The sequence below is a fragment of the Bombyx mori genome, chromosome 1 (genome assembly GCF_030269925.1).
Source record: "Bombyx mori chromosome 1, ASM3026992v2".
Classification (NCBI taxonomy): domain Eukaryota; kingdom Metazoa; phylum Arthropoda; class Insecta; order Lepidoptera; family Bombycidae; genus Bombyx; species Bombyx mori.
The window spans coordinates 17,240,052-17,253,435 of record NC_085107.1 but is presented as its reverse complement, the minus strand read 5'-3'; the positions used below and the strand labels follow the sequence as shown (position 1 = coordinate 17,253,435).

The following is a 13,384-nucleotide window of genomic DNA, read 5'->3' as shown; positions in this document are numbered from 1 at the left end:
TTCACAAAAATGTAGTTTTGTGACTTTTTGATAAGACACGCCCCACCAAACCATCATTGACGCAGGATGATGACCACGTTGTACCTTTCTGACCACTTGAGCAGCTTCTTTAGAACTGTGAGCGTACACTTTATCATTTTGCTCATTGTAGTTTTCTTCAATCGTGAACATTTTTTCATCGGTAAAGAGGATATTTCTGTGCCTTTCACCTGCGTATCGCGACAGAAGGCGTTTTGATCGATCTCTTTAATTGTAAAGATTGATTTAGGTCATGTCCTGTATATCGACGATAAGCACCGAGCTTCAGGTTCAGATTCAGGTCACAGAATCCATTTGTCCAGAATACCACAATGCTTATACATATGTCCTAATGTCTTGTTGGTTTAATGGTTAGAGGTATCAACAACCACTCGGTTCGGCTTCGTTTCCAGGTTGAGGTTGCTTTTCAAAGATACATGTTTGGGGTCTGACTAGATCGTTCTTGAGTTATTCGTTGTCCCCGTGTGGACGTTACGCAGTTAAAACGACGATATTTTTTTAAACTCTGAAAGATGTGGATCGACTGACTATAATACGTATGCGTAAGTTTCAGTCTTATACGGGTCTCTGTCTTAATTTTAGAATTGAAAAACAAAACCACAATATGATACTTACATATTATTATATAGTATTTTCTTCGGTCTTCCCGAGCCATAGACATAATTAAAACTATCTTTACAGTTTAAACCTGCATTTTTTTGTTGTCATTCGATAATATTTTTTCCGTTCATTCGATTACTTTACAATTTTCGTGGTCACTCACGGACGACTGAAACACTTTTGAGAAACTATAAAGGTTAACCGATGATTGGTAATTTTTTATTTGATTTTGCAATAGTACACGAGTATTTGTAAGATATGCGTAAATGGAAAAAGATAAATAAATAGAGTTCAATTTTCAACGACAGGGAGGAGAACAGCTACGATGCTAACCTCTGGAAACAGGGTTTCCTTCAAAAACTCAAAATTACAATAAAAGAGGAAATGTTATACATAAAATGACTGTGATAATTGAGCTCCCAGTAATATTTGTTAAAATTTTGGACGAATATAAATATAGTGGCATAAGCCATTTATAAAATTATAAGTTTCATAAAAAGCTAATTCGTTTTGTCTAGCAATAACTTCAATAGCTACGGATCTTATGAAAATGTCGATATAGATTTTTGGAACTTCAATAGAATTATCGTTCCTTCGAATTTATATGCGATCATTTTTTTTTTAATTCGTACACTTTAAATCCAGCAAACTTCACTTGTCGCCCTAATGAGATCCAGTGCGGCGACGGTGCTTGCGTCCCAGAATCGGCAAGATGTAATAATGAAAGGGACTGTAGCGATTGGTCCGACGAAAAGAACTGCCCTATTGGTATTTATATTATTTTATTTTTTTATTGATTTTGTAATTATTATTTTTGTATTTAAAACAGTTTTCGAATTAAGGACCTAATATTAAAGTAAAAAGCTCTTTTTTATTGTGAATTTTCATTTAATTTTTTGACCAATTTATTTACTCGTTTCTTTTTACTTTTTTTGTTTTTTTTTTTTTTTTATGTAGAAAACATTCCCGATGAGGAACAAGAACAGACCTTAGAGGCTGAAACAGAAAGTTATCGTGAGTACTTTTTTGATGCTTACAATCTTTTGAGAAGAGCTTGAATATACCTGTTTGTAATTTCTGTTAATTTCTATAATATCGATCGATTACAAAAGGAAATAAAATTATACGTCAAATTAACTAGCTCGAATTATCTTCAAATTTAGACTTGAGTCATTGTGGAAATAAACTTATATGTTTCCTAAATTTGACTACAATCACAGCGAAGTGAAATTTAACAATACTTATATTGTTTCTGAAAGTTTTCTAATGGCGTTAGAGCCGGGAATATATTATTTTTATTTCTTTTTGTTATATTATTTTTTACATATATTTTTTATTAAGGTCCTATCGAACGTGGCGATCAGCCCTTCGCATCTGAAACGACCACGCCTTATTATGACGAAGACGAAGTTACAGTTCCCTATCCTGAACAATTTAGTAAGGAAAACCAATCACATAGTTCCACTAACATTTTGTTTGCCGAATTTCGACCTTGTTACAGAGATATAAGAAAATACTAGACTAACAAAGCTATTATGGCATTAACGATATTTAACTAATATGTATTTTTAACACCAATATAACTGTTCATTTGATTTCGATCTGCTTTTAACTAACTAGCATGTTGCATAGTCCTAACGTATATTTGCCAATAAATTGAGGTACCTACATATTGTAAGCTCTAAGTAATGCTCAATTATTATTATTATTAATTTGGCAAAGTTCTCGAGTTCTCTCTACCATCATTTCTGGTTAAGTGGCAAGGTCTTGGTTATGGTAGAAAAATAGTGTTAACCATTCTTCAGAGCTTATTACCGGGAACGCGCGCTAATGTTTGAAAAGAATGTGATAGCTGCTGTATTTGAGGTTATGGTGTGTTTTGCTTGCTTAGATGTGTTATTAAATGCGAGAGTCGTCTGATTTTATGTGGCTAATAGGTTTCATATAGATCACTACTGTAATACCATCATCCAACTTAAGAAATAAGGTGTAAGATTCAATTATATATTTTTTTCTTTTTTTTCTTGGCTTAGATGATTGGGCGAGCTCACAGCCCAAATGGTATTAAGTGGTTACGGGAGCCTATAGACATCTACAACGTAAATGCGCCACCCAGCTTGAGATATAAGTTCTAAGGTCTCAAGTATAGTTACAACGGCTGCCCCACCCTTTAAACCGAAACGCATTACTGCTTCACGGCAGAAATAGACAGGGTGGTGATACATACCCGCGCGGACTCACAAGAGGTCCTACCACCAGTATTAGATATAATAATATGATATTATTTCTTCAAATCGGAATACATACAGTTTAGCTGCAGACAAACGCAGGGCTGCGTAGTATGTTTGTATACACCTAAAGAGCCACGAATCGATTTTACGAAATTTGTCGTAAATTTTCCACCATTATTTATTTTGTAAAAAGTCAATGGTGCATTCAACAGTACTTATCATTTTAATTTAAAAAATAATCAAAAGAATTAATTTGTTCAGCTGTAAAAACGAGTTTATTCACAAATTCTGTGCTCGGCAGGCCTAGGGTAGCCAAAGAACCGACAGTCGCATTTCGCTGGGTCACTCACACAGCTAGAAACGACGGCAGTTTGCTTAATTGATTTTGTTTTCTAGCATGTTCATTGGACGAGTTCAAATGCGATGAGACCCGTTGCATCAGACGGGACGAGGTGTGCAACAACATCAACGACTGTCACGATGGAACTGACGAAGTGGACTGCGCAAGTAAGTACATATTTTTAGGCTTTCACTTAGAGAAACATTTATTTGGCGACATAATAAACATTTACCGTTCGATATATCGGGATACACATGAATCCTGTATTTAGTTCTGGATTAATTGCGGCTGATATAATGGTGCCAATCAACAGGGATTGAACAATAAACGGGCAGTATCTGAATTGGCCCGAGAGACGTTCACCATTTCGTCGAGGTGATCCTGGTAATGCGGGTATTCAAAGTCAACGCGACCAGAGATAATTGTTTTGTCTATTATATACCAACTAGAAGTCCCGCACGTTTTTTGTTGCGTTCAATTTATATTTCGTAAAATTGTGAGACGTGCTAATTTTTTTCTGGGACAGAGCTGCCCGTGGCACTCATTCATGCATAAACTACAAATTGTTTTGTAGATTTTTTAATAGGTAAAAAAAAACAAAGTGTCGTATTTTTGAAGTTATACTTCTTTAGACACGTTATGAAAAAATGAGTGAAATCTTACGATGCGCGCGCACCGTGACACAAAATTAACAGAATGAAGTTGCCCACTAAATCGCTCATTACAATACGACCGACGTAACTTGGCGAGTCTGAATATAGCCGAATATAAACTTTCCGAACTGTACCGAAAATTACCGAATTTATACGATGTCAAGAAAAGGGATGTCCAATATGCGTGTTTGAGGATGTTGTTTAATCGTTTTTTTTACAAATTGATTAACATTTAAATAAAATAAAAAAAATTTAATAAAAAAAAAAAATAACTTCTTACGCGCGTACACGCAACCTTTTTTATTATAGTAGAAATACCCAGTGTTACTCAGTTGACTTCATTTACGACGGCAAAAATACGGATGTTAATTCATGTAGTAAACGTGCGAAATTTCGTTCCGTCATCCGTTTTTTTATTCGTTTACTTACTTTTGCGTGATCGAGTAAGCAATATCCAAAAAATCAAACCTTCACTTGTAGAATGTTAAGAAATTTCCTCGTCGCTGTTTAGACATAAAAAGTGTATTTATATTTTTACGATCAAATTATTTAGTGCACCTAATCTAGAAAAAAAAACTGCTCACCTTAGAGTTGATGAGAATAAATTACCAACAACTCAACCTCATTATGTCATTTTAAGTCGGAACACGATCGCTCACGACATGCGAACATCTATTTAAAGGATGCTATTTTATTTACAATACTCTCTGTGAATAATAATATAAACAAAGCTTGAAAATTAATATTATTAATTTGTAATTTTACCGTTGAAATTGATACGGTGAATATTAGTTTTATTAGCATTTGTGCACATTGATAGTGTACATTTTATGAATATGCGGTGGCTCTCTACGTCTTTGTATGCTTTACTATTAATTCTAAAAATTCTTAAATCTCTAAAAAAGAATTGTTTAGGTGTTTTAGGCGCCCCATAGAATTGTTGGGAATACTTCAGACCTTGACCACAAGATGGCATTTGAGTTGTACATGTGGCCTCCTCGAGTCCCTTAACGCCATAATAATGAATTATCGCTATAGTTGCTTATGTGTGCTAATGAAAACTATATTAAACATTATGACAATTCGATTTGGTAGAATTATTTTATTCAATTTAACTTTTCGATATATCCAGAAAGAAATTACATGTGGTAGGATCTCTTGTGAGTCCGCGCGGGTGGCTAACACCACCCTGAATATTTCTGCCGTGAAGCAATAATGCATTTCGGTTTGAAGGGTGGGGCAGCCGTTGTAACTTACTTGAGACCTTAGAACTTATATCTCAAGGTGGGTGGCGCATTTACGTTGTGGATGTCTATGGGCTCCAGTAACCACTTAACACCAGGTGGGCTGTGAGTTCGTCCACCCATCTAAGCAATAAAAAAAAGTATTGTCTAGGTCTGAAAACAGACACCACTTGTGTTCGGGTGATGTTCTTAATGTTTTCACGGTAATCAGATATTAATTGTATTGACTAAACTAGGGTCCTGTTCTATTATTGGTATATGTAAATATTGGTTCATTTTATTTTGGAGATTGTTAAACTCTGTAGCCGATTGCCTGACTCAACTGAAACTCCTACGGCAGTCATTACCGCTTCAAAAGTTTTTTTAAATTTCTTTTTCATCATCGTACAGCTCGTGAGTAGGTAGTTTTGATTAAGCCGTCAGTTTTAAATAAAAAAAGACTTAGCGAGTATGAATGTGAATTATGTTTCTTCAATAGAAGTCAATTTTCACTTTCAGCAAAATTTCACACCCCGTTATATTTGAAGGCAGCTTTGTTATTTTGTTATGTTACTGTTGTTTCTTTAAAAAGAGCTAACGAAACTACAGATATATATTTTTTTAATTAGAACAGCTGATAAGTGAAACAATCGAATCTACGGCCTTTTAAAGTATTTGGATGCATTCAAGCTTGAGGTCTACGGTCTCCAAAACTTGGTTCTTGAGTTTCTCACTAAATCTTGTGCGATAAAAAAATCTAAAATTACATAGCTAAATTACTTTTCTGCATAAACAATATTAAAGCAATTCAATTAGTTTAAAGTTCGAAAACATTTTGGTAAATCAATATTAAACATGAACCAAAACCGGTAGTAATTTACTTACATTCACTCTTTAGATAAACATTAATGCATGCCGATACAATGAACGGAATATTGTACGATTATCGTTCATTATAAATACTGTGACTATGAATTCTAGAAAATTCTGACACATTCTTTTTTTGAATTTGTGTTTATAACAGATCAGTTAAACTAGATTAATCTGGATTCAAATTGTTCGTCACACTCAATTATCTAGCCCACTCTCCATTACACAGAGTTTATCTTCGCCTCCGAAACGAGATCCTTGCGTCCTTCTCGATCTAGCGCCCTCTCTTGTCAGTGATCAGAGAGCTAGCTTACACAGCGTTCTAAAAATATTTTCTTATTTTTATATGACGGTTTATTTATTAGTTGATACACTAAACTAATAAACGTAATATGCATACACACTGACGTACATAAATACTATACGAATATTTTACAATAAATATTAAAAAAATATTCGATAAAACAACACTACAACAATATGAATAACTCACATATTTTTTGAAAAAAATTTACTCATATGATTAGTAATTCCCTTCTTCGAGGAAGCGGCGCGCCACACATACCCTCTTATCGTGGCTGTCTCTAATTATATATTCGACCCAGGCGATGGGGCAACGTAAAGCCGCCGTCGCTTTAAACATGTCCTATCGAATCCTCCTAATCCAGTCTCGGTGCTTTTAGGCTCTCCAAGCATCGGTGGTCGTCAAAGAATTCGACGGGCAACCTAGCCCATAGAGGCAACCCACTGAGTTCTTTGCCGGATCTTCTCACTGAATCGCGATTCCGATTAGGTGGTAGATTCAGCGAAGTACTGCTCTTGCTAGCAATGTCTCTCAAGCTTAGCCCCGTGCGCTCACTTATGCATGGCTAGTTGGAATAGCACTTTAGGCTAATGATTAGGTAGGGTAAAAGGGTATTTATTTGTTCGCCACAGTCCATAAAATTTCGAAATCATGGTCAATTTAGAACTGTCGATAGGAATTTGAAGTGGTCTCGTGGGCGGACATATATAGTTCGAGTGGTGTAATCTTGTCATAACCAGGCGAATAGCTACCGACTTCGTGACGAGATAACGGTTCGTTCACCTGAGTACGTGGGAGAATTATATTAACCATGGACATCTCCCATGATTCACTGATAATATTAATAAACATAAATAAGAATAAATATTAAACTAAAATAATTGAAACGTTTCAAAAGACAGTAGTAGATCTTTAGATAAATACGCAAACATGATTTTTTGCTAATGAAACTATAAAAAAAAACGTTCATTTTCGACCATCCCCTTCTCTAAATTTAGTTCTAAAGCTCATTCAGAAAACGCCTTGTGCTTAATAAAGTTAACAAAGTGCTATAGTGGCGTGAATCCAATTTGTTATATGAAAATGAATATGTCTAATGCAGTACCATGCAGTGATAATAATCGCGCACTAAACATCGTTTACTTGTCAAACACATGAATAGCCACAAGATTGTTAATCATCTTGCATGATTCAATTTCGCTGCAGTCGAATAGTAAATTGTATCGCAATTGGGAAGAGGGGAATCTCGACAACTCAAATTTCCTCATAGATGTTGTCGTGTCTTACTAATCAGCTAAAGCTGTTTCTGTGCTCACTGCTTGAATTGTTTAATATGTTTTAACTATACAGGGTGTCCCGCATAGGGTATATTAAGTCGAAAACTGTATAAAATGTTCTATTTGAATAATCGATTCGACAAAAGGATATGTTTTATATAATAATTAATTTTAGATAAATATCTTCGGCGCAAATAATATTTGAATATAACGAATAAACTATTCTTCTGCCGAACCTTGAATTATGTTTTACCTAAGGTACCGTAATGTGATTCGTAATTAAAACTAAGGCGGGCCACATAACAAAAGATGCGAATTTGTGTTTTTATTGCTTAGATAGATGAACGATCTCACTGTGCTGAGTGGTTAGGAGAAAATAGACATCAACAACTTAAGTGTTGCCTTAAATTGAACGCGATTGTTGAAACTATAGCAGCGTTTCGGCTTTATAAGCATCAAAAGTTTTGTTATCTCAGATATGTTTGTTATTTCAAAGCGAAATTCTTCTTTTTAATACGCTTTTATTAGCTTCAGACGTATGTATGTTAGTATGTAACGGAATCTTTGAACATGATTTTGACCCCCTTCAAAACGTCGGATTAACTTGATATTTTGTATACTTATTAAGGACTGATGACAATTCAATTTAAAAAAATATATTGAAAAATTTTAAATACAACTAAAAAATGAAAAATAAATAATAGTTTAAAAAAACTAAAATCAATCATGTTGATTAGATGTAAGAAGCAAGTTTTGGCAATTACAGATAATTATCCAAATATATAAAATTACATGAAAAGTGTCTAATAAGGCAGACCAAATGTCTATTCGTGTTCAAAAAGCTTTAAAAAACTATAGATAAATAGTCTAAACGATAGTCTAACATTTGCGTATGCTAGATACTTCAGATGATGTACCTATCTCGAACGCTAAGATACTCTCTCATCCGATAGCGCTGACCCGTTCTTTTTCAAGCAATAGTTAAATGCAGTCTGGTGTATGAGCATTGATGACCACTCGCCTTTAGTCGCGCTGTGTTCTCGTTTGTCTCATAATGCAATGAAAATACCGCGATTTCTTTTAACTCACCCCACTTATCACTCATATCTCGACATTAGTGTGTAAAATAGCGTGTTTTTTTTTGGCCTATCATTGTTATTGTCATTATTCAAGAGTCTATACTAACAAAAAAACTCTTCAATAAGAACTAGTCATCTTAAAACACAAATTATATCAATACTTTGGCCTCATAAATATCCATATCATTAAATTGATTGCAATAGTTCTAAATATTACGGCATAACTAACAATAGAAATTACATCATTGGCACGCGGCCTACCGTTACATAGATTTAGCCAATAAAATTTTAACAGAAATAAATTAACCGAGACGGCTCTATATAACAGATAAGTGCTTTAATTGTAACTGTCTGCGTTCAGGGCGCCTTCTCATTGAAATTAATAAAACCGAATTGTTTCGATTTAGAACATATTCTTTGTACAATAAACATTATTGAACAGAAGATGGTAGTAACACAGATAACTTACTACTACATTTCGTTCTTTGAGTAACTATTGGAATGTGATAATTAAGAAAGCATAATTAGTTTTTGTTATTCGAAGAAAATGATACGACCCTGCTGGCGTTATAAACTTAATGGAGCTTAACGGAAACTACGTAGACATGTCCATAGACATGCCAACCTGTCACTCACCTTGAAACGCTTTGAGTTCGTGTCTTAGGTAGGCCGTGAGATTATCAATCCACCATGTGCAATGGTGGTACGACCTCTTGTGAGTCCGCCCGGGTAGGTACCACCACCCTGTCTATTTCTGCCGTGAAGCAGTAATGCGTTTCGGTTTGAAGGGTGGGGCAGCTGTTGTAACTATACTTGAGACCTTAGAACTTATATCTCAAAGTGGGTGGCGCATTACGTTGTAGATTGTAGATGCCTATGCGCTCCAGTAACGACTTAACACCAGGTGGGCTGTGAGCTTGTCCACCCATCTAAGCAATAAAAAAAATTTGATATAGGTATATATTAAAGGTCCGTGAGACAATACCCATTATCCTATGCGTGTGATATTGGATATACGTAAATGCATTTTTAATAAATCGAATTCATGTAGACACACTGTTCTTCTTCGTCGCTTTCTTCATTGCTGAAGGTCGTGTCCCTGAAACTTGACCGTTGCCTGTCTCGTGAGCTGTTTCCATCTCGTCCGGTCCTCAGCTGCTCGAATGGCGGTTGCGACTGGCAACCCAGTTAAAGAGGTTACTTGATCACACCAACGGCTAGGTAATCGGCCGCGGGGTCTCTTTCCTTCTACTTTGTCCGTCACAATCACTTTGTCCAAGTTATCTGACTGTCGGCGGGCAATATGACCGAAGTAACTGAGGATCCTCTGGTAAGATATTGTTGAGAGCCTGACTCGGATGCGAAGCTGATCCAGGATAGATTTATGTACACACTGTAACGTAACTGTAACTGTAACTTAAGTGAGTAATGTAGTTCAGGTTAAATGCAGCAGTGTCTCAACGCGTCGCCTAAACACTCACTGGTTCATTACCTAAGGACAGTTTTGTTGAACGATGACATATTGTTTATTAATCGACGACGTATCCAATTTATAATTGTATCGATTGACAAGAGACACTTTCATGAATTCAATTTTTATACTCGAACCTTGAATGTTTCTATGATTAAGAGAGAAATTCTATGATTAAACCTTAAAGATATTCTTTGTCTACCCAACAAAGTCCTGTGATGTCCTTGAAGATTGCATGAGACACGAATAGACAGCCAAATTTATTATAAAAAAAAGAACACAGTATTATTCCTAACCTAAAAGTACATGTTATTATCCGCAACATGCTTCGTCAGATTACAGAAATAAGTATGTAATATAAGTATGTTGTAGAAATAAGTATCACCTAAATGTGTGATTGGCTTAGAAAAATTCACATAACAATATAAATTTCAAGGCCTGTATTTATTACCGTTTTTATGGATTAATCTCGCGTTTAGATTTATCAATATAACATTTCAAATACTTTACAGTTTTCGTTGTCACCACATCTGAAAGTCATCGGTAAAAAATGCAAGAGTAAACAGTAAAAGTTGTTAATCTAAAATTAGCGGAAGTTCGATGAAAATACATTACCCTCTATATTGAAACTAAGATAAGAAGAAAACGTTAATGTAAAATTACTGGAAATTACACTTTTTCATTACACGATGTTATTCCATCACCGTGAAGGTCAATCGTGAACATTTGTTGATTACGTATTTCATTACAAAAATTGGTAACCGCCTGGGATTCGAACACCGGTGCATCGCTCAACACGAATGCACCGGACGTCTTATCCTTTAGACCACGACGATTTCAAAATAAAATAGAAGAAAATACGTTTGAAATGAAAATTTCAATTGTAATTGAGATGCATTTTCATTTTACACACGTTTTATGTTGGAACAATTAGCAGAAAGTGTATTTTTATAGCTAAACGAAGGGAGCGGCCCTTCGTTTCAATTTAACAAAAGGTGCCAATGTCTTTGTAATATTTTACATGAGAATTTCATTGGAGGTTTATTGTTTAAAATAAAATTAGTATGTATAAACAACAATTTTAATGTACTGCCAGTATATCTATATATTAATACGTGAAGCAAAAACTTTGTATCCCTTTTTACGAAAATTGCGAGAACGGAGCAGTATAAAATTTTCCACACTTATAGAGAATATAAAGAAGAAGTGCACAATGCTAATATTTTTTAACATAATGCATAAAAGATACATTAAATCAATAAAGAAAACATTACACACACTACATACCATGTATTTGACGCACACACGCATGCATACTATTTATTGTCAAGCTTTTGTTCTTGACGTCTGTGGTCAAATTGAGAATAGATTAAATATTGTTTGTCTTTATTAATATTTTTTTTATAGTGTAGCCTTGGCGAAATTTGTGATTATAGAAGTATAAAATACAATCATAATAGTGTACAAACTTACAATTCCAATTAATTATAGTCGAATTTCGACTACTGCGGGACCTCTAGTCTTTTCAAATATTCGCCAAAAGATAGCTCATACAATTATAATCTAAAAAATGGTGGTTGTTCCGTAAACTAAATCTATAAAATCAATTGGCATCATGAATCGAGTAACCAAAAGAGAATTGTTTATATAAAATGACAGCGGATACCCTTAAATCCAAACCGAGCGGGTCAAGAGGTTTGTCGTATCACATCTGCTTGAACCGTCGACAGATTAAATTCCATGTCAGTACTTAAAATAGTTTTTTTTTGTATTGACTATTGTTTGATAAAGGCGACGTTTTGTAAATAAATTTTTATTACGCTCTAAATTATACGATTTTTTACCCAACATTAGTGTCTAGTTTTGTACAACAACAAAAAAAACTTATCATCGGTACATAGATTACAATTACTTAATAAAAAATATGTAGTATCAAATCACACAAGTAGCACAGTAGTTTAACAATTATTTTAAGAGCAAACTTTGAATAGTCTGTTCCTTTAACAAAAAACTGCCAAAATCATTTCATATTAATGCCACTTTGACCTACTTTTGCACGAAATACATAGTAGACATGTTTATATCCAAACTTTCATTTTATTATAAGTGGTATCATAAAATACGTAACATAATTTTCATAATAAGACAATTCGACCCCTGGGTGCATCGTTTAGGGTTAAGTTTTAGGGATGTCCTATTTTATTAATACATTTTTCTTTAAATCAATTAATATCAACAGAATAACTCACAATAGAATATTTTTCGGTAAGTTAATGTGGTAAATGTAACATTAATACGCGCCTCTTTAGACCTTGCGAACGAACCACTTCTAACAGAAGCAGACCATTTAATCCTAAATGAGACATTACGCCTCTTCCTACTCTTGAGGTATAAGATTGAAGTACCAATTGCGTACAATCTATCAATTTGTTCGTCATCACTGATGCAATATGTTGTTGTTTTATTATCAAAATCAATCAAAACCATCGACTAACTGCCGATCAATCTTTAGACCATTAAATAATCGAGATTCGTGTTTTACAGCTCGAAATGGAACTCGATTTTGCTGATCTGCTTTTTACTGGTGGTAGGACCTCTTGTGAGACCGCAAGGGTAGGTACCACCACCCTGCCTATTTCTGCCGTGAAGCAGTAATGCGTTTCGGTTTGAAGGGTGGGGCAGCCGTTGTAACTATACTTGAGACCTTACAACTTATATCTCAAGGTGGGTGGCGCATTTACGTTGTAGATGTCTATGGGCTTCAGTAGCCACTTAACATCAGGTGGGCTGTGAGCTCGTCCACTCATCTAAAGCAATAAAAAAAAAATCGTAACTGAATTCTCGAAGCAAAAACAATATGATTATACGTGTATTGTTTTGACGATAAGTGTATTAATATGCGTGTTACTTGCGGTCATTCAACAATAAAATCAACCGGTTATTATAAATCAAAATGATAACACTATTACGTTATAGGTTCTAGGTTACAACGATCGTAACAAAATAACTTCGATTTATCTTCGGAACTTATTTAATCAATATGTTATCGAGAGCATATTATCTGTAATTTTGCATAATATGAATACGCACATTAAATTATATTTACATAATACGGTCGTATTAATTATGTCAATAACGATTAGTACAAAATGATGTATGTATGTTTTAAGCTTATATTGCATGAGAAAGAAAACTTCCCAATTTTTAGTTGCACCTTAAGATTTTCGAGATTAGATTGAGATTTGGTCACCGAAACTTATATTCTTCTGGATAGTCCGCATTATTAGTTAGTATGTA

The 13,384-nt window shown here is 34.5% G+C and overlaps 1 protein-coding gene across 7 annotated transcripts in view; it reads left to right on the top strand.

The window, feature by feature from the left end:
* Positions 1-13,384, top strand: part of LOC101737749 (basement membrane-specific heparan sulfate proteoglycan core protein) — a 208,590-nt gene that overhangs the window by 67,300 nt on the left and 127,906 nt on the right. For all 7 annotated transcript variants that reach the window (XM_062670557.1, XM_062670550.1, XM_062670555.1 and 4 more), the window contains exons 7-10: positions 1,285-1,407; positions 1,597-1,653; positions 1,981-2,076; positions 3,267-3,377. In XM_062670557.1, the coding sequence (XP_062526541.1) occupies positions 1,285-1,407; positions 1,597-1,653; positions 1,981-2,076; positions 3,267-3,377 (387 nt within the window). The remainder of the gene's footprint in view (positions 1-1,284; positions 1,408-1,596; positions 1,654-1,980; positions 2,077-3,266; positions 3,378-13,384) is intronic.